At 32.8% G+C, this 23200-nt stretch overlaps 1 protein-coding gene across 2 annotated transcripts in view; it reads left to right on the top strand.

Annotated features, from left to right (window-relative positions):
* LOC113398380 (uncharacterized) overlaps positions 1–23200 on the top strand; it is a 619887-nt gene that overhangs the window by 568498 nt on the left and 28189 nt on the right. Inside the window, exon 1 of one of the 2 annotated variants that reach the window (XM_026637096.2) lies at positions 17276–17749. The exons of the other annotated variant lie outside the window; for it this stretch is intronic. Within the exon in view, the coding sequence (XP_026492881.2) occupies positions 17707–17749 (43 nt within the window). The 5' untranslated portion in view covers positions 17276–17706. Of the gene's footprint in view, positions 1–17275; positions 17750–23200 lie in introns of those variants that run through there. 2 annotated transcript variants of the gene reach the window in all.

The following is a 23200-nucleotide window of genomic DNA, read 5'->3' on the forward strand; positions in this document are numbered from 1 at the left end:
GACATTTATCAGACCTTGGCTCTCGCGTAATCTGTCGTAAGTCATACAAATTACATAAAAACTAGAGGCTGAGTTTTTTTTTTCATTCACCGATTTTGTACAAAAAAACATTACTGCAATAGAGTTGGTAAAAAATTGGGCATAGATTGGAATTAAATGTGGCAACATTAAATACCTCGAAACTTGATCATTTTTCGTATTTTTAAAGTATTATATATATTATTTTTAAAGTATTATTATATATGTAAATTATGAGATGAATATAAGGGAAAAGGCTTGATATTTATAAGTAATCAAAGCTTGGTTTATAGTGAAAAATTTATACCGATGGGTAGTGCTCGGTCTGCCCGAGAAGGTACCATCCATATATCAAATCATCAATCGCCAAATATTAATATAATGGATCACATATATATCACATACCACAATCTGAAGTCTGTTGTATCATTAAAGACACAGATATAATATCTTGGGTCCTATGGTCGGTCGGAGGATCTTGCAGTGCTTAATTCTATTATGATATTAAAAAATTCACCATCCTAATATTTAAAAAAAAAAAACAACCTATATATATAAAAACGAAATACCACTCACTGATTGATCACGAAATCTCCGAAACTATAGCATGTCCAAACTTGTATGGTGTAGACATCCGGATTTTACGAAACCACCATTTCACTACCCCTAAGGAAGTAAAACGGGGGTTTGAAGTTTGTGTTTTATAAATTTAGTGCGGATGAAGCCGCAGGTTCAGCTATACATTAACAGCCTGTAAATTTCCCACTACTGGGCTAAGGCCTCCTCTCCCTTTGAGGAGAAGGTTTGGAGCATATTCCACCATGCTGCTCATTGCTGCGGTTGGTGGATACACATGTGGCAGAATTTCGTTGAAATTAGACACATGCAGGTTTCCTCACGATGTTTTCCTTCACCGTCGAGCGCGAGATGAATTATAAACACAAATAAAGCACATGAAAATTCAGTGGTGCTTGCCTGGGTTTGAACCCGCAATCATCAGTTACGATGCACACGTTCTAGCCACTCTATCTCGCTCAGCTTCAGCTAGTACTATATAACTTTAAAGAAAGATTATTTTTTATTAATCTTCGAAATACCTTCAACGTGATGTGTCAATATCGAATACAAATATAGATAAAGATAAGAATTTACATTTAAATGTATACGACTGTCTGTCGGTGTCTGGAAATAAAGAAACAAAGTAACGTAATACTTAACCGTTGTTTAAACTTAACTTTATCTTGATACCTAGAATCGATATATTCCGTGTTCAAAATAAAAATATTCTTTATTCAAGCAGTCCAATAAAATCACTTACGAATCGTCATGTTATAATGTTGAATCAAATAGAAAGATATTCGGAAAGTTCAATCGAGAAGAACCGACAAGCATTACACAATTACGATATTTTATTGTTAAATAAACATAAATTAATGAATCATCTGCTTAATATAAAAATTAAACAGTTATTGCTGTTGATACTATGCGAGAATTTTTAGGCTTAAGTAATAAGTACCTTCAGAAAGTTTCAACTGGAACTTGAACGAATCGAAACAAAATAAAAATATTCTTTATTCAAGTAGTCTCATGAAAGCACATTTGAATCGTAATGTTGGAGTGTTGATTTTATTGTTGAAGTTGAATCGAGAAGAACCGGCAAGAAACTCAATAGTTACTCTTTTCCACCGTTTTATTTAGTAAGTATGTCAGTAAAGAGTAATTACATTTGTATATATCCTGCTTAGAAATCAGTAAAATGATGGTGAATGGTGGATGATGAAGGTCTTGAGCATGGATGTCGATGGATATAGAGGAAGGGGGCGACCGAAGAAACGATGGATGGATTGTGTGAAAGACGATATGGCTGGAAAGAATGTTACTTGTGAGATGACGTCAGATAGAGAAGTATGGTATCAGTAAGAAGTAGACATGCTGCGCCGACTCAAAATAAAATTGGGATAAGGGAAGGATGATGGTGATGATTTGTGGTGACCATTATATTGGTATAAATGTTATGTTGAATTGTTAACCCTTATGTACTTAACCGCCTCGTTAGTCTTGTGACATGCATATAAGGCAGATCCAGGACTGATAAAAGTTCTTGGGTTTTCTATCGAATAGTCCTCATCAGCAACCTAGATTCTGCAAGTTTAGAGTGTGTATACTCCCTTGCTTTGGAAAGCACGTAAAACCGTTTGTCGTGCGCAAAAAATCCTGTCATGTCTGATTTTCTGTCCGATGATGATGATGGAACTTAATATATTGTGCACCTGTGCAAGCACAGCAGATAGTTTTGCACTACTATAATATGCCCAGCGCACTTGGCTGGTATTGGCCCCTGAATACAAAAGGGGTCGTTTATACCTCACTTAAAATATATAGATCTATTTTTGTCAAGCGTAGAATTAAAAATTTTTAAATTTGAAAAACGAACTGTAAACTTTAAAATAAAGCAAGCAATGTCACAGGGTATAAATAGTTTCGAATTTAGTTTTAACCGGCACTTAATGATTGTGTTCACCAGAACGTTCTCAGATTACTTCGAAATCTTCATCGCGAGACGTCGAGAGAGAAATACGGTAGAGATGTTATTTATCGATATCGATATATGTACGCTTGTCACGACATGCCCAATAAAAAGTATCGTTAAGATTTCGTTCTTGTAAAATTGAATCGTTTAATGGACGATTTTAAAAACTCGTTTTTCGATAAAATTTTTTTAAATATTTATGCAATTGGTTTTTAGTTGATTAAATATTTTGTAATTTCGTTATAGCCCTTAGCGTATCTTTTATAGTATATTGATATATATATTGGTATATTTTCATCAACGGATAGAACTAAAGCAGTCATACAACGAACATAGTTAAGAATTAACCTTCTTTCCTCCCTCTGCTCGTTTGCTTTACCTATAGCACGCAAACGGTCAGCCCTAAGTTTACCCACTCGACGGTTGAATTAAAAAAAATAGCCCATGTCCTTTCCCGGGACTATTTTCGTAACAAATTAAATTTGAATCTGGCTTAAGCGTGAAGAGGTATCAGACAGAGTTACTTTCCCATTTTTAATATTAGTATAAATACTTCTAATTCGTGGTAACTAAATTCCAGTCCTTTTTATCTTCTTAGGGATAATTTATGTGATAAAAACTATTTATGATTACGATGCCAAATATCATCTAAATCAGTTTTAGCTGTACATACATTTCAGTGGCATGCATTCAATACTGATAAAACGACACTGCATACCCAGGCAATATTTTAACATGGTTTATTTCAATAACGAAATCTACGCAATGTGGTTATATTCTAGACCATGTGTTATTCTGATAAATAAGTTATATTATTGAAAAGTTTCATTCAAATCCACTCAGTAGTTTTTACGTGAAAAACTAACAAACAATCATACATCCTCACAAACTTTCGCGTTTATAAAATTTTACGAACGTTATGTACACTGGCAGGACAGTCTGTTGAGTTTTTCCAGTACATATATAAATTTAATAAACTATAATCACTCGTTTTTATTAAAAAAAAGCGATAATTTTGAAAAATAATCTTCATCTACCAGAAAAGGTATTATGATTGACAGTTTTTCATCTCGCTATATCATTACATATAACTCATAGTCGGTTTAAAAAACGCTAATAACGTAGGGCGAATTTGCATGCAGCTGTCAAAATTGACGCACAAAGTGTGAAATTGCGTAATGAGAACGTAGGCTGATTGTGGGGGCTGATAGAAGCCGAAATGCACGGGTGTAAATTACACAAGAGCACGTAGCCGTAAAAAATGTAATTTAGATTATGTGGTAAATAAAAAAAAAAAAAAACACAAAATCTACGTGAGAGGTCTCGAATTTCATGAACGTAATTTTTTAAAATTGGGTTTTTTTTTGGTGAGGTGTTTCGATATTTAAATTAATGTTTTTTTATTTAATTGTATGTCTTTAAAATACGATATATCTGTATTTTAAAGACACACTCGACGATATTGAGAGGTATTAAGGTTAAGAATTGAACGACTAATGTTTCCGTTTTTGATTATATAAGCTATAATAAGCAAAATATTCATTTAATATAGTTAATAGTCGTATTTATATATGTACAAATAAACACTTTCACAAAAAGGAATCATATAATTCTAATATTTTATGTATTGAGACAATCGCTCTACATGCGCTTGTTTTATATAACAAAGTTAATTAAAGTGACTTAAACAAGTCGATATTATTGACTGACTGGTTATTTTTTTATCCAGGAGAACGTTTAAGTATAATATTGAAATTTAATTTTTCAAATAATTTATTTTAAAGACTGAACAAGTAAAACGCGTCGCCTAAATAAACGCGTCGTTTCCACCGCCGCGTGTGTTTCCAACTTATTTAAATAATAGACAAAGCATTTCGTTTGTTTCGCAGGTGTATCGAAACAGGGTGAATTTAATAAGCGTATCATTAATCTTGATAAATAAAGCGTTATATATCGCTGTACAGCGCTTGCGGGGATTTATTCTCGTTAACTTCTTAATGACGTCAAGTTACATCGGCGTGTTAATCAACGCTCATTTGTTTTTATTATGTTTGGGCAAACAGTATAATTATTTTCGTGTTATAGAATACGTAACATTACGATCAATTTACCCTTTATTTATTTTTGGTAATTGGAAAAATAATTTAATAATTTTGATCAATAAAATTAATATAAAATTAAGTATATCTGTAAGATATATTGTATATGTATATACTGTAACCAGTATTAATTAATACATTATTAATAATAATGTATGAAAGACATAAAAATATATGTTATAAGTGAGTATGAGCCGTGGACGACTGGCTCGAAGTCCAGCGAAGATCTGCTGTTGTTCAGTAATAATACAAAATATATTACACCAAAAGATATTAAAGTAGAATGTAAAAAAAGCACGGGCAACTGTTAGCGTGGATGTTGTTAAATAATAATAATAATAGTAATAAAAAAATAATATGCATCATGATGTATATAAAATACATTCGTTCCCTAACACACACCTGATGTAAGTGGTCACCACTGCTTATAGACGTTGCTTACTGTAAGAATTATAAATATTCTTCATAGCACTAATGCGCCACCAACGTTGGGATCTGATATATCCCTTGTGCCTGTAGTTACACTGGCTCACTCACCCTCCAAACCGGAACACAACAGTACTAAGTATTGCTGTTTACCGGTAGAATATATGATGAGTGGATGCAAAAAGGCCTACCACCATATTCGGGTCATTGCCCTTTAATGTAAAGCTAGACATACAATTATATTATTTTTGTCCTTGAAATGTTCCAATATTGAAGCTAAAATAACGAAAATTAAGAAAACATTCCATAATATTGAAATAACGAAATAAATTTTACGCTACAGATACAATAAAAAATTGATTTGATATCTGTTCTTGAATAGCAATAGCCGTATAAAATAAAACTCATTTATTTTCTTATATAAATGATATTCATATGCAATGTATTGCGTATTATAAAAAAAAATATCGACAAATAAGTAATGTACTTTTTTGTTTTATAATTTAAAGGTTAAGTGTGATATAAAGCATCGAACACACGACAAACAAAAACTCCACAAAATAAAGCTATTGTCACACTATAGTTTACATAAAATATTTTATTAATTATTAGAGTTACTACAATCCTTTTAGGTAAGTTTTTTTCAATTATTTGTAAATGATAAGTGGACTGTACTCATACTACCTGTAGAGTTATTCTGTAAGACGAATCTCACTCACCGCAGATCACGAGCGAGAAAATGTTAATTTAATGAATGCGATATTGACTCCAATAATTATAAAATGTATAGGATGCAAGTATCAAAATCGCGTATCGCAGTAATTCGGTTGTCAACTTTTCACGAGTGGGATGGTAAGTGAATTCTTACATAATGGCACTGCTGATGGTAAATGGTCACCACCGCTCACATACATTGGCATATATACAACATTTGTCTATGTTTTCTAACAATATTGAAATGGCTATACTATGCATAGTGTACAACGTATATAGCCACAAATTCCAATAGTATTGTTGTAATTTCTGGGGCACATCGATCACAGCTATCGTGTGGATGACAGCACAAAAATTACGATCAGTACGTACTCGTACATCATAACAGAAACAGAGGTATCATAAAGGAAGTAGCAGAAGTACGGCAAAGATTCGACCAGGCTTAAATATAATTGGTACCTTACTTGTTTTGCCTTTGATCGAGTCTGGGTAGGTACCATCCACTTATGTTACCGCTAAATAGTAATTGGTATTGTTGTATTCGGATTTGAACGGTAAGAGAGCCAGGGTACCATAACATATTAGTTTCCAAGGTTGGTGACTGCATCATCTACCATCAGGTGACCTATGTGATCGTCCGCCTGATGAAAGACTAGACCGCTCCTAAGCGTTATCAGTTTCTATTTCAATTTAAATGTTTTCTATAATAACAAACTATGTTAAAATCTATGCAAATTAAAATACACAATGTTAACCTTATGACAAGGGTTATCATTCGGTTCGTAGGTTATCTATTTGTAAAACAATGTCCCGGTTACTGGTTACTTGGAGTTGCGCAACGTAATCGCGTAATGTTTCAGATGCTAATATATTTGAAAGGTTAAACGACGAAGATGCTGAGAATTCCGCTGTATGAGGTACCTGTAAATGTTCCGTTGCTGGTATGACCTCTCTATTTAAAAGATTGCTGCTTCGTCTACCACGCTGTTCCAATGTTGGTTATTATAGTTCCTCGTGATGTTTTACTTCCCCAAATAACAAATGAAAATTAAACTTTATTGGTCAAAATTTTAACCTGCATCTTTGGTTACGATTCACGTGTTCCAACCTCTGTGCGATCTCAGCTCCAACAGTCCTATGAATGATTATGTTCTGGTTTTGAAGGGACTCTATGAGAGGCCCATAACTCATATTCTACTACACACATATTGTATGCCATTATATTAAATATACAGTAATATGAATCTTGACATAAACGGTATCTGACCTACAATGTAAAAGTCGATATTTAAATAAATAATAATAGTTTAAAAAACTAAAAAAACACGCTTTTAGCACGCACTAAAAATTACAAATGGAGCGTTTTGTCCAAAAATAATAGTTTAAAAATGTTTTTAACGCCAAAAAAAAAAATGCTAATGCTAATGCCATCTTGGATGTCCGCCATGTTGGATTAAAGTCACATGACTATTTTTTTCGCATTCGTCGACAGCAAACCCTCTCAAACCTTTTCAAATTAAAATTTTCTTACATACATAGTTACAAGTAAAGCTATATATAAGCGTGTTAAAATCAAAATATTCTTTATCCAAGTAGGCTCATAAAAGAACTTTTGAATCGTCATGCTACAGTGTTATTTATACAATTAAATGAAAAGTTACCACCGGTTCACAAATAGATTCTACTAATAAGAACTGGCTAGAAACTCTGTCACTCTCTTCCACCATTTTAATTACAGAGTATTCAATTATATTCTCTATGCATAACAGGTCAAAAGAAAATTAATTAAATCAAATCAAAATATACTTTATACAAGTAGGCTTTTACAAGCACTTTTGAATCGTCATTTAACAAAGTATTTAAAGTAAAGCTACCACCGGTTCGGAATGTATATTCTACCGCGAAGAACCAGCGAGAAATTCAGTAGTTACTCTTTTAATCAACATCTAAAAATACAGTCATGTTAGTTAAATACAATTATATATGTATGTTATGTCTCCTGCCTGGAAGTCAACTAGCATTAACTCCATGCTTTTTTATCATCAATATAATCTTGTCTTATAAAAAAATGTACCGGTCACGGTACGCCCGGCTGATGTGAAATTTTTAAACCGATGACTATTGAAAAGTTTATAATAAAAAAAAAGAAATAATATGTCTGTTACGTGCGAATGTGGTGTTAAATAAATATACTTTACTTAATATTATAATTGTATATAGCAACAAAGTATATATTATATGCATCACAAAATTGCAGTTCAATATGCCACTGTTGTCAAATTAAAAAAAATTGCTTTAGAACCCTTGTGCAATGTAACAAACAAGCAACAAAGGAGTTTAGAACGCTTTTTGGGATACTCCCTTGTGTGTGATGCATATACTGTATACTTCGTTGCTATATACAATTATAAAGGTTGTACAATTAGTGAGATCATGATTAATAGCACATCTTGTTAATGTAACGCCTCCTGGCTATTTCTTTGTGATATTGAATACATGTAAACAATCACAAATTGCCAAAAAAATACCGCTGAGTTCCTTTCGCCGATTTTTCTCAAGTCAGGGTACGATTAAAACGAGGTTTCATTGTTATTAAATAATTATTCTTTGAGCTTTCGTCAATCAAGCAATAAAAACGGGAGTGAAAAGTAAAATATGGAAAATATCGAATATCGTGCCGTTATAAAGTTCCTGACCAAACAAGGAAGATCTGTTTCGACCATACTGAATGTGATGTCATCAGCTTATGCCCAGGAAAAACCAAGGTGTACAAGTGGCACAATTTATTTAAACAAGGAAGGAAATCACTTAAAGGCGACCCGAGACCGGGCAGAAGCATAGAGGTAACCATGCCAGAAGTTATCCAAAAAGTTGAGAAAATTGTGCTCGACGATGCTGGATTAAAAAAAAACAACTCGCAGAAAAGGTTGGAGTATCCGATACAACCATTTTTAAAATCCTACATGATCATCTTGGTACGACTAAGGTTAGTGCAAGTTGGGTGCCGAAAATGCTGAAGCCGCCACAAAAACAACAGCGCGTGAGTTTTCATGTACATTTTTGGACCTCTGCAACGAAGGCAAGGATTGTGTATTGAGTCGAATTGTTACTGGAGACGAAACTTGGGTTCAAAACGCTCCCTCGTATGTTCTTTTCCGAATCAGAAAGTGTAATGCTTCTATATTGAGTAAAGCGGTTCGATTTGATTTGATTTGATTTGAAACGAGGCTTGACGGAGAACTTGTTAAGAGAGCGTCATTGCCGTCACGACACAGCTGGATTTACACCCACGGAGCGCCAAGAACGGTTCCTCATCGAAACAATAACATTGTATAAAGTAATACAAATATAAATTTGAACAAAATTTTAATTCTGAGATTGTGTGTATGTCTAATTGTATTACTGTTACATTTAGCTATGGAACAACTGCGCTAACTTGTTTACTTTATGTGTAAAATTAAATTAAACTTCGCACCAGTTTTCGAACATTCGAAGTCTCAGAAGCTACTGTTTCTGGTATATTTGTTTTATTACACGATATTGGCTGAGATCATTAGCATTTACATACGCACTGTGCCTTGCGACTTCGTTTGTTTTAAATAAATTAAATTACAATTTAAAAAAAATACTTATACTTTTTTTTTTCAATTGACTTTGAGTTTTCTTGGTGGTAGGCTTAATGCAAGCCCAACTGGGTAGGTACCACCCACTCATTAGATATTCTACCGCCAAACAGAAGTACTCAGTATCTTTGTGTTCCGTTGTGAAGGGTGGTTGAGCAGTGTTACTACAGGCACAAGGAACATAACATCTTAGTTCTCAAGGTTTATAGCGCATCGGCGATGTAAGGAATGGTTAATATTTCTTACATTTTCTATGAGCGGTGGTGCCCACTTATCATCAGATGGCCCATTTGCCCGCCTACCGTTATGCTAATTAAAGGCTATTTTCTGGAATACCTTAGATTTTACTCAAACTTATCTGCTATATAAAGCTCTGCAAACAATTCTTGTTTAATATATCTTCTTTGAAATACAACTAACATCCACCTCCATTCAATTACATTTCATTAATTTAACTTCCAAAGTGCCGGAAACACCATCGACGTTTAAAACGTCATTTTTTCACGAAACCATATGAACACCTTAGATTATTTAATATCTCAACCAATGATATCACGTCAGCTCAATGTCAAAGTGGTTTTGTCTTAACGTGTGTGATTAAATTAGGTCATATGTATACCAAGAACATTACCCTACGAAGGACTTCCTCTATTTTAAGAAACAACATGCAATTATCTTTTCGTTTTCACGTATATTTATATCTTGTATGGTACCACATGTTTCGTGGTACCATCCGCTTATAGACAGATCGCTTTACAATCCTTTGTATTATGTTATGGTGCGGTGATTAGTGGAGTTTTGAAGCGACGTTTAAGAATCATTAAGTGCGCCCCTGGCGATGGCACTAATGACTTAAGCATCTATATTTCCACATAAACTCATTAGACAGATAAACATTTTTATTTATTTTTGTGATATAGGTAGATGGACAAATGGGCCATCTGATGGTAAGTGGTCACCACTGTCCATAGACGATGGTACTGTAAAAAATATTAACCATTATTTACATCAAGGCGCTGCAAACCTTGGGATCTAAGTTAGTAGAGTCTACCTTGAGCCTGTAGTTACACTGGCTTTCTCTCTCATTGGAACACAACGATCGTCAGTATTGATGTATGGTGGTAGAATATCAGTGGGTGGTACCTATCCAGACGAGCTTCCACACAATTATTTAATTTAATTTTTGTTATCGTTGATTAAAAAATGAAAACTATACATTACATTTTTATTTATAATTTTCTAACATTCGGACTGTTTCGCATAAAATTTAATCGTCAATTAATGACTCCAACAAATGTTTAATTAGGAGTTATTTTTATATCAAAACAAATAAGTCGTATGTTACTTTGCCAAGAGCCGAACTGATAACCTTCTTATCTTTAACGCGGGCAAAAAGCTTTCTAAATACGGATTATAAAATCTCCAAACTATTCGTTATAAAAAGCATGCTATTATTAAAACGAAATTTCACCACAGATATAATACATCGCAATAAATAGATTGAAAAATTATGAATTTAACATTTACCGTGACAGAAGCTAATTTTACGCGTTAGAAATAGAAGATGATAGATACTCGATTACTGTGTCTGCGGCTCGGGCCAGCTACCTGCCTGCCATTGTTTTTTTTATGTTTTAGGGTTCGACGCTACGAACGTCGTATTTTGTTAATAATAATACAATTACGTATTGAGCGGCTTATTGTGAGTGCTGATTGAAAATTATTTGTAATATGTGTATAGAATTATAATTTATAACACGTGAATGTTATTGAGATTTTGCCGGTTTCGGCCGATAATACACTCCGAAAAGGTGATAAGTTTTGCATTTAATATAATCTTGTAAAATCACGATGCAATATTGCTTGTAAGAGTCTACTGGAATGAAGGGTATTTTAGTTTTGTTTCAATTAGCTTCAATTTTAATATTGTGTTATTTTAGGCAGACTGAAAATTATTTTTACAAATTTTTTTTATGAAGAGACAAAAAATGTGTCACCAAATGATGACTCATCTTACACATACACAGATAGTGTTATGTCCCTTGTACATATACTGACTCACACAAGAATAATTTAAAACGGAATACAGTAATACAGTATTGCTATTTAACGGATACAAAAACATTGTTTTGTAAAAATCGTTTATATGATTTATTTCTTTGTATTTTTATGAATTATATGAAATAATTTTAGGAGTATACGTTCATATTTCCTTATAATAGTTAACTAACCGTTCCGGCTTGACAATAAAACCTACGTATATACAACTTTTTGATTGATTGAAAAACAAATTTATTTTTAGGATAAAAAAGTTATAAGCATATATAATACACTCCATATATATATAAATATTTATTTATTTATAAATAAATCATAAATTATAAATAAATAAATATTGGACAACATCACATACATTACTCTGATCCCAATGTAAGTAGCTAAAGCACTTGTGTTGTGGAAAATCGGAAGTAACGACGGTACCACATACACCCAGACACAAGACAACATAGAAAACTAATGAACTTTTTCTAGATCGACTCGACCGGGAATCGAACCCGGGACCTCAGAGTAGCGTACTTATGAAAACCGGTGTACACTCTACTCGACCACGGAGGTCGCCATATTTACTTTATATATAATAATTGAGATAATGAATACCACTGTTTCTTATATTGTTTCATAATTGTATGGAACCAGTAATAAGTCTCAACACGCTCGCCCTTTCCGAAATTGTACGATGAAAAAGCATAACGAATGATGTTTCTATTTCAAAACGTAAGCGGGCGAGTTTGAACCGTAGCGTAATTGTTGAAAATTGTTTTGCTCGAAGATATCATTCAAATCATTTGGCGGAAAAAGTCACTTAACGATTCGCGTTGCGTTTTTCTTACGTTTTGTGTGTTAGTAAACTTTCTTGATTTTTTTTTATAAATATCATTTACTTACTACTAATGTCCGACTTGCCCGATGCTGCTTCAATGCTGCTTCAGTGCTGGTTGGACGGGGCGCTAGTACAGTATAAATCGGCGATATATGGAACTCTCGGATGAAATATATCGTATAAAAGTGTGTATCATTTTTCCATGCTCGTGGTCACTCTGGCTCAATAATTATAGGTGGTACCCAAATGACCTTGCACGTAACCCTACTACCAAAAAAAAGGTGTTATTTATAATGACCATCTGTTTTTATCGAAATTGACCTTATTTCAAATCGAAGCGATGTTTTTCGTAATGTCTTACTTTGTAATAATTTGAGTCGTTAAATATGTAAAGACAGGTTTGACATTTAAATTACTTTTAACGTATTAATCTTATTAATTTTAATACTAATTAATTATATCATTACTCAAGAATATTAATTTGTAATTGCGTGTTTAAATATATATTTTGAAGTTTTTATTGTACGTTTTTTATAGTTCAACGAAGTATTGTAATGTAACATAATATATATTAACTATTTATGAATTTAACTAAATGTATTTTTAGATGTTGAAACCGTTACATTCCAAACCGGTGGTAGCTTTACTTTAAATAGTTTGTTAAATTATGTTTCAAAAGTGCTTCTAAAAGCCTACTCGAATAAAGTATATTTTGATTCGATTTGAAAAGATCCAGGTACGATGATCATGTTTTAAACGCAAGTGTATGAAACACAAGTTTACTTGGTGGTAGGGCTTTGTGCTGCCGTCTGGGTGGGTAACATCCACTCATCAGCTATTCTACCCCCAAACAGTATATACTGGGCAGTATTATAATGTTCCGGCTAAGAGGGTGCAAACAGGTGCCGGTGTAAACAGGCACAAGGGATATAACATCTTAGTTCCCAAGGTTGGTGGCTCTGGCGATATTTTATTATTCGAGACATAACATAACAATTTATTAAAAACTATCCATTTGTAAGATATATTTAAATTTTCAATGTGAGTTCTGCACAAACATTTTTAATCTGTAAAAAAATATTAATTTACAAATAGTCGACGTTGCTGTCATAGAGTATGACGACGCATGCTTTGTGACGTCACAATAATGTAACATGGCGGATGACAGACTCGATATTTTAACTCCAATTTTTGTTTCTGTTTTTAAAGGTTAAAAACATTATTGATATAACCAATATTTTGTTCTTGTATATCTATTAATAATAAAGGAGCGTATTCTGTTGTTCCACAGTGTTCGTGACGTTTACTATCCGCGCTTTTTATAGAAACGCTTCGGTATTTAAGACCGACGCCACACATTCAAACTCCTACTGCCTTGTGGAATTAGTTACAATCTTTGTTCTTTATATAGAGAGATGCGGCAGACGCATTAACTCAACAACCGTGACGTCATTATTTAAATTATTTAACCTATTAAATTAAAAAAGACAATGGGACAGAAACGATTCGCTTTTCGATTGACGTGCGGACGGTTAAATAGTCATTGGCGCTGTAAGAAATATTGGCCATTGCACACATTGCCAATGCGCCACCAACATTGGAACCTAAATGACCCTTATTCTTGAAGTTTTTAGGCTCACACGTCCTAATACGTTTTGCTGTTTTGCACATGAAAATATGATGAGTGGGTGGTACATATGCCGTCGAGCTTGTACAAAACCCCTATTATTAATATTATGTTACATTATAATCGACCCAATATTCTTAGTCATTACCACTTAAAATAGAATGACATTAGATCAATACCATCGAATAAAAAACAAAGTATTCTAAAACAAGCCAAGAGTTGAACAGCTATTTACAAATCTCTTCATTCCTAGGATTTAATATATTGCATTCAATCGGAACGGGTCATCCCTTGGGCAAATTTATCGACACTGATACAACCCTATTTGTGTCAAAACTATCTATAACAATCTCCATTCTAGTAATCATTACAATGTAAGTTATAAGCTTTAATTGTTAGCGGTTAAAATTCATTTTTGCTTGACGTAAATTATAGGAATCTTTTTTTGTTTAAACGGTCGAAACCTTAATGTTCGCCTATAACGAGCCTTTTTTTAAGCTTTTTTTTTTCTCTGTAAGAGATGTAAAGCTTTTAGGACTTCTGTTGAAAACAGTTTTACAGTTGAATAATAGAAAGCTTATTTAAGAAAAACATGTGTTGAAATCACATACACGCATTACATTATTACATACATACATACATTAAATAATTAAATAAATAAATAAATATTGGACAACATCACATACATTACTCTGATCCCAATGTAAGTAGCTAAAGCACTTGTGTTATGGACATCAGAAGTAACGACGGTACCACAAACACCCAGACCCAAGACAACATAGAAAACTAATGAAGTTTTTCTACATCGACTCGGCCGGGAATCGAACCCGGGACCTCGGAGTGGCGTACCCATGAAAACCGGTGTACACACTACTCGACCACGGAGGTCGTCAAAATACATACATACATACATACATACATACATTCTTATTTATTATAAATGGTATAAGTGTATTTATTTATTTGTTTATAGATCACTGGTGAAACCGCGTACAAAAACTTAAACTTAATTGTAAAGATACAGCCTGTGAACATCCCATTGCTGGGCAAAGTCCTCCTCCCACTTTTTGAAGCGTTGGTAGATGTCTATGCGATTGGGCATACACCACGTGCAAACCCATGAATTTAGTCGTGTTTACCCAATTTTAAACTCAGAATTATTGGTTAAGATTCACGACTTGTAATGACTGGTCCATCACGGCTCAAACATAATTATATTAAAAACAAATATTAAATAAGAAACAATTTAATAAACTTCAATTTGCGGTGGGTTGATGACGTCACCCAGGTCACGGTAAAAAACAGGACATCAGAAATAGACATTTATATAAAATACCGACGAAAACAATGTTAATACTAAGTATAAGGAAATTTACTGAGTTTGAATAATTTTCAGTTTGGATTAACGAAAAGTTTGGACAAGATTAAATGAAAAAGTAATTGTAAAATATATATATACATGTATTATATGTCTGTCTTTAAACTATATATCTCGAAAAGGTACCATTGAACTTATAAGTTATACTAACCCAATACTAACAATGGCTGTGTCGGGTCGTGACAAAACGAAGAATCTCTTTTAAAAATAAGACTTTCATTGAACTTTCCAATATTATAAAAGCAACAGTTTTTATTTGCGTGGTTTACTTATGAAAAAATAACAATTCAAATAGTAAAATAAAGGTGGACGATAGTAACTCGGTTCTTCTCGGGAGAATTTACTTTCCGAACCGTAGTAGCTTTACTTATAATTCAACACTTGGAACATGATTCAAAAGTCCTCTAATGAGCCTATATGAATAAAGAATATTTTTATACTTTAAATCAATATTTGTCTACTTGATTGAAATGAGGAGTTTTTTTTTTTTGCGTATTTTATACGAGAAGAGGCAGCGAGTTTCGTCGAAGGTTTTAGTAATGTAATATTGTTACGAGTAGGTTAGTACCGACGGTTCATGCCAAGCTTAAATTTTATGTCCTTGTTATACATGGATTTCGGTTTATCTGTTTGGGATTAGCCTTTAAGACCGATCAGTATACAAATTGGAAAACATATTTCTTTTATGTTTTTTTTTTTTTTAAATATCCACGTTGCTGAAGCTCGTCAGCCAGTGTAGTTCATCACTAGACTGCACTGCAATACATAAACTTCTATATCGTTCGATAGGACAATTGCCATACACACAGCCCACACAGGCATGACAACTACCATGTTTTTGTAGTCTATTATGGTTAATGTTTCAGGACTACTCGTTACTAAAAATATTTTACTGACAAATTTTAAGACGCAGTACAACGCAATGTCATTCTGCAGCTTCTCTACATTATAAAAAAGGGTCATAAGCGTTCCTAAAGAGTTTATCTGATTGAGTTGAAACTTCTAACAGTTGTTCAATACTTGTGTGAATATTTCTGGCACAGTTTCATCAAGTACGATACGTTCGAGTCGAGTCATAACGAACAATTTTATTAAAAGCATGAAGTCTATACAACGCACGCCGGGCATTTATTAGTTATGTATAAGAATATTATAATTTACGTTAGACAAAAACGTTGCGATCAACGATTCCTTGAAATAATGCCTCAGCGAGCCCAAAGAGGTTTCACTCTTAAAATAATTACTGGAATTTAATCATTGCGAGCCAAAGCGTGCTTGTTTCAACTATTCGTAAATAAAGATGAAATGGAATGATTTTTGTTTACAAACGTCAATATTTGGTTTCGAGAATCATGTCACCGGACAAAGAAATTTTAATTTACTTTAATATGAAATATAATATAACAATTATATTTCACACGAAATTATTTACTCTACGATAGCGGCCGTCCAATGTACACAATACAAATTGGTGTTTCAATAAGCGATGTGCTAATTATCGAAATTTATTGCGACCGATGACAGAATCAAACATATATATTATTTAAAGTCATAACCATTGATATATCGATTTTAATATTTACTCGGACACACGTTTTTCGCCGAATTAATGTTAAACTATCATTTCTAAACATCGATTTTGATTTTTAAAATACTCTTATATCGAAGTGTTGGGTATCGCTGCGTTTACCTGTTTTTTTCTCCCGTCGTTTGCTAGAAAGAGACGGACGACTCGAATTATTGTATACTGAATGCATTTCGACAATGTGTTCTTACCTACCCAGGGAACGAAAGCGGCCAAGAGCGAGGGCGACGCCACTGACAATGCACGACTGTCTATCTGGTTATAATACCCGACAACGTTCAGGGTTCATGGGATTGTTCCTATCGACTCCGCAACAAACAACTCTCTATTTTGGACGGCTAACTATCCGAGCGTGGCCGGTGAGGCAACCATGCGCCGCGCATTCTTGATTCTTCACCAATCCCGACCAACTTCATGCCAGTTACGTCCCGACCGTCACAGACGACGGACCTGTGTCGCTCGTCTCGTCGAAACTATCGTACAATACAACACTTAAACAATTCAAAGTGACTTTATTAACATTTTAAATTATATTATTGACTGAGTTTTATTATACGTAGTGATGGGAATCGCAACCGACGAACGGTACACTATATATCGCATACGATGACCGAAAGTTTAAGTTGGGTAAAAAGTTGTGGTCCGAATGCACTCGGCTACGAAAAAAATTATGTGCTGATTATAGTGATGGTTTGATGGGATCGCAGTGCGGCCGAAATCGTGTAGTTAGTGATGTGTGCTGTGATATAAATTATAGGCGATCGCTTAAATGATTGTCCATTTTGTGTGTGATAATATTAGTTTATTAGTTACCAAAGATTCCTGATGATCTTGTACATTAGTCTGTGCTTCATATTGGTAGTTTTAGGTGAGTCCAATTATTGTTATATTACAAAATGATTTATTATATAATTTATCTTTTAATTGACAAATGCTTGATTTAATAGTTCCCCAGTGTAGTGATAACTTTATTATTTATTACAAATTAACGTCGCATCAACCGCATAAGTAAAGTTTATTCTCGTTGACAGTGATGTTACTGTTAATTCCAATGAATGATCAATTCATAAGCTTTAATAAATTCACAACGCCGTCGGAATATTAATTGCTAAAAAGTGTTCCAAAAAAATTTAATGTTCAATCAGATCGTTATAATTATCAAATTCTCAGACGATACTCAAATCATAAGACTAAGATGTCTACAATTATATCTTAGACTTAGACGAAAAAAAAAACTATCTATAGAGAGAAATAAATTCAATCATTAAATTAAATCAATTAATTAGGAAGATAAATAAAATAACAAAACACTCACCTAGAGTTCGAACCCGCATAGTTTCAAACGATTGAATAAACAAACATAACATCTCGAATGAATCTAAATTTAGTGACTGACCATTTATGTATTATCAATTAGAGGACCATTTAACAGATAAAAAAGACCACACTGGTTACTATCGTTGCACCAAAGATAAATTAAAAAGAAAACGAAAAAAAATGTGATGTTTTTTGTATTTAAGTTGATTGAAAATTTCCAGAAATAAGACCACGAATGCAATAAGTTATTAGAACAAAAAATAACTGGAGTAAGTCTGGAATCGACTAATACTCTGAACACGTCGCTCGATATAATAAAAAAGACATCTTAAAAGGAACTGAAATCGTGCGACGTGGTCACGTACAAATAATTTCGTTTGCTACGGTTTGTCTGTCCACTTTCTAAAAAATATTGAACGATTTTTATAGATTATGAATTTAACTTTTGGTTATTTTTTCCCTAATTTGTTAGGAACTAGCCTCAAGAGGCGTATTGGGTTGGCTTAGGATTAGGGACGTTGCTTTAATAATATCTATGGAAGAGATTTATTTGAAGAGCATTACGGTGCTCAAATTTTAGATAACTATCTACAATGATGATGAGACATAAAACGATTAAATTAAAAATGCCAAACTCTATACCAAAATTCTCATAGCCAAGTGAACATTCTGTTGCCACCGGTTTTGATGATGTAGTTAACGAAGAATGTTAAAACGACCACAAATTTATATAAAACTAATTAAGCATAAAAACGCACTTATGAAACGTTCAATTTAGCAAACGATCAAATGTTTGGATCGATCATAAATTATGGAAATAAATTTCTATCGCATTTTGGAGTTAATTAATTTTACGTAATAAAGCAATTTATATCATCGATGTTATAAAAATTTGCATATCTTTTACGATCTTTTTGAGATCATCTATCTATTTTAATTTTGTTGCTTCATTAAAATAACGGTGCGATTATGCGATGTTCACATCATAATTACACTACCGTTTTTGGACCTGTGATCTATCTTTATCTATCTTTAATATATATTCACTGTCGTAAATATTGTTGTTATAGATTGTTTTTTTATGTATTTATTATTTTTTATTTAATTACTTTTTATTGTATTTATGTTTAATAATAATACCATTAATCACTTTAGAGATTTTTAATTAATTCTTATAAAACATCATATATTTAATGGAAGCTTTATATATATATAATAAGGAATATAATTGGGTTAGCTATATTAAAATATTAAAATATTCCCATCATAATTATTGTCCGCTAAATGTCTAAAATTTTGAATGAGCATTTCCGAGAGTAATTTTACCTTTAATCCGCCTATTATAGCTCCAGTATTGGACTTAATATTACGAATATCTACAATATTTCGTAAAACAAAGTCCTCAAACAAACACACATAGAAATCCTGTTTCGAATAAATTCTACGAATTATAAATGTATTAAATTTTGTAGCTAAAAAAAGTATATTCTATTAGTTATTCCGTATATAAAAAGTAAATCTATTTTAAAATAAAACTTGAAAAAAATAAAGTTACAAATATATAACAGTATTTTAAAGAAAATTCGTATCTCGTAAATAGTCACGTCATGATTCTGAACACGACTAGCGCCATCTGTTGTCGAGTAGGTGTACGTGACTTGTATCGTGAAGTTCAACTCCCTTTTATTTTAACATTTAATATAAGACCATTTTAAAAATATATATCTGCTTTTTTATAAAGTTAAAAATTGCCGTTTATATCATTAGTTTTTTTTGCAAAATAATATAAAATTCTTTGATCACACAGTTGCTTATTAAACCTGATTTAACTACAGTGCACAAAATTAAAGCGATTGTATAATTATTACGATAAAATAATTATCATTCCCTTGAGTACTTTTTTATTTATTAGGGTTATATGCTGGGCTAAAGGCCTCCTCTCCCTTTGAGGAGAAGGTTTTGGAGCATATTCCACCACGCTGCTCCAATGCGGGTTGGTGGAATACACATGTGGCAGAATTTCGTTGAAATTAGACACATGCAGGTTTCCTCACGATGTTTTCCTTCACCGCCGAGCACGAGATGAATTATAAACACAAATTAAGCACATGAAAATTCAGTGGTGCCTGCCTGGGTTTGAACCCGAAATCATCGGTTAAGATGCACGCGTTCTAACCACTGGGCCATCTCGCCTCGTATATAGATAGCAGGTTAAATTGAATTATGCTGTATTATAAATAAAGATATATTTATCAAGAACTTTTAGTAGTGTACTCTAAGGTATGTTTATCTTCAATCATTCCTCAGATGGAATAGGCTATAAAACTATACAGCGCTATACACTGATGGTAGTCATGCTGCACAAACCTATTTATTAGAAAACCATAAAGAAGTGTTTTTTTTTTAATTTGCTCTGAAAATTCAATTTTCATTAACCATTTTAATAAGATATATGTATTCTTTTTTCTAGTGAAGTAATAAATTTTTATCCATCGGTAAACAGTACGTAATGGCCGTTTAAAACAACCGACACGTGTTTAACTCGTAGTTAATCTTCTAGTTTAAAATTAACCCTTTAGGGCAGCTCTTGTCCCGTCACGCCTTGCGATTGTAAGATTATATTAACTTTCCTGTATGGGTAATTGTTTTATTGACAGTACGTCTATGTACCATTGCATAGATCAGTTTTTGAAGGACGATTGGAGCTTGATCCACCACGCTGGTCAAGTTTCTTGATTAACATATTTCAATCCGAAAGGTTTCCATCGCACGAAACGTTGAACAAATTAAACACGCAAAATGGGATGTTTCCTAATTTGTGCCCATAATATTTCTAATATATTCTTGATTCTTGATCCGATTTGACATTCTGAATCTGACTCTTGAGCATGAAAGTGTTTTAAATAATTTTAATGTCATATATATTCATAAACGCGATTAGATAGACACATAGAAAAGTTATATGAAACATGACACTTTAAATATTGTATCGCTTTGTATAGCTCAATAATACTAGTGAGAAACAATCCCTATATGTTACTCGAAAGTATTATTTAACAAGCACCCTTTTGCTATCGTAAAGAAATTTACGGCGGTATCTATAAAAAGGAAATAAGTCTACGCTTGAAATGTTTAAACACCTTTTGGTATAAAACGAACCATTCATTCATTCGTCGTTCAATGTTTTATATATCACTCATTCAAAAGTAAATATTGTTAATGATAGATTTACATTTTTTTGATGTTCTTTGATTATTTTAGTATGTTTAAAAAGTTAACTTTTTAAATGTTCTACGTTTGGTTTGAATCTGGAATCTTAGCTTGATTTTCCGGTGTTAATGACGAGAGGACAATGAGTTTTTTTATAATTCATCTCGTGCGATGCGAATGAAGTATCAATATTAAAATCGATAATGTCTTCCTGCTCGAAATCGAATGCGTTATTTATGTCCATATATATGTATATATTAATAAGGATCAGTTGTATAAACTATTTCTGACTTTCTATCAAAAAGATCTACCGTCTTAGTTATCAATTTATCGACACGGGGCATACGCGTCTTCCATGAGTTTCGTGTCCTGTTTATTTCTCTGCTTCACCAAGTTGCACCTCCTTTATCCTCTCATTTATCATTATTGTTTTAGAATTATGTATTATTAATTTAAAAATTCATCTTCTTTATTAAAATTCAACTTCAAAATATTCTTTCTATTCAAGTAGACTCATAAGCATTTTTGAGTCATGTTAGAGTGTTGAATTAAATTTAATGTAAAGCCTATTTTCCACAGTTTTAATTACAGAGTCATTAAAGTACAATATTTTTTTATATATCCTGCCTAGGAATCGATAACTTTTAAAGTAATTCGATGTATTGTTTCAGTCTAAGTCTGCTTTTATTTCAATAATATTTTAATACTTGATTGGCTTTTTGTATCTTTTAAATGTTTAAATTATATATTTTATGACAACTGCCTGCAAATGTCTTCCTCGATAACAAACAATTTAAATAAACATAAATTTATTTAAAAAAAATACCGGTATTTGAACTTATATACCAAATGGTTAACACTTCGACTACGTCTTTTTAGAAGTCCGCTTAATAAATACACTTAAAGGAATATAAGTGTCACTTGAAACGCCTAAAGTCACAACACGCTAAGAAGTCGTATCCCCGTGGTCCAAAAATAGCTACCCATAATTTACGTACATCCGGGGTTACATTACCCGGGGATAAGTTAAGTTTTTGATACATGAACGACGAGCAGGATGTTTCGTGTCGCTGGGATAAGTAAATATATATATTAAATTACTTTGTGATTTGTCTGTATGTTAGCCCGCCTTAGTAAGTTAGGTTAGTCACCCAGTCATAACATATTCAACTGCCAGGCTATGCTCAGTATTGTCATGTTCCGGTTTGAAGGGTGAGCCAGTGTAACTACAACTACACATTGACAATGTAAGGGATGCTTAGTATTTTTTACAGTACCAATGTCTATGAGCGGTGCTACCTCTTACCGTCAGGCAACTTTTATGGTTCGTCAAACGATTACGGAAGTCGATTAACCTCAAACAGATACAATCATCATTTTTGTCGGAAAATGTAGTGTTGGTACTAATTGAGGGTCACCTTTGTCATATTGAAATAATATTATTCCACGAATATGCTTTAATTCATTATAATTCGTCCATTCTGGGTCGTTTGAAAGACAAAAATCATATCAAACAATACTTCTATCTTATTATCTTATTAATGATAGTTTGTTTTCAATGATAAGAACAGCAAAAGCCTCTTAAGACCAGAATAACTTATATAAGAAAAGAAAATAAACGCTCAACGAAAACAAACCAATTGTTTATTCATATTAGAAGAAAAATAACGAACATTTAACGAGAACAATTTCTAATAAAAATATTAATACGGAGTCTCGATGGGTTTGGGGTTAAACAGGTGAATATAACAATGGTTCCGGGTTCAATCCCTGACAAAAAAAATCCGCTGAT

Source organism: Vanessa tameamea, chromosome 26, assembly GCF_037043105.1.
Source record: "Vanessa tameamea isolate UH-Manoa-2023 chromosome 26, ilVanTame1 primary haplotype, whole genome shotgun sequence".
Taxonomy (NCBI): domain Eukaryota; kingdom Metazoa; phylum Arthropoda; class Insecta; order Lepidoptera; family Nymphalidae; genus Vanessa; species Vanessa tameamea.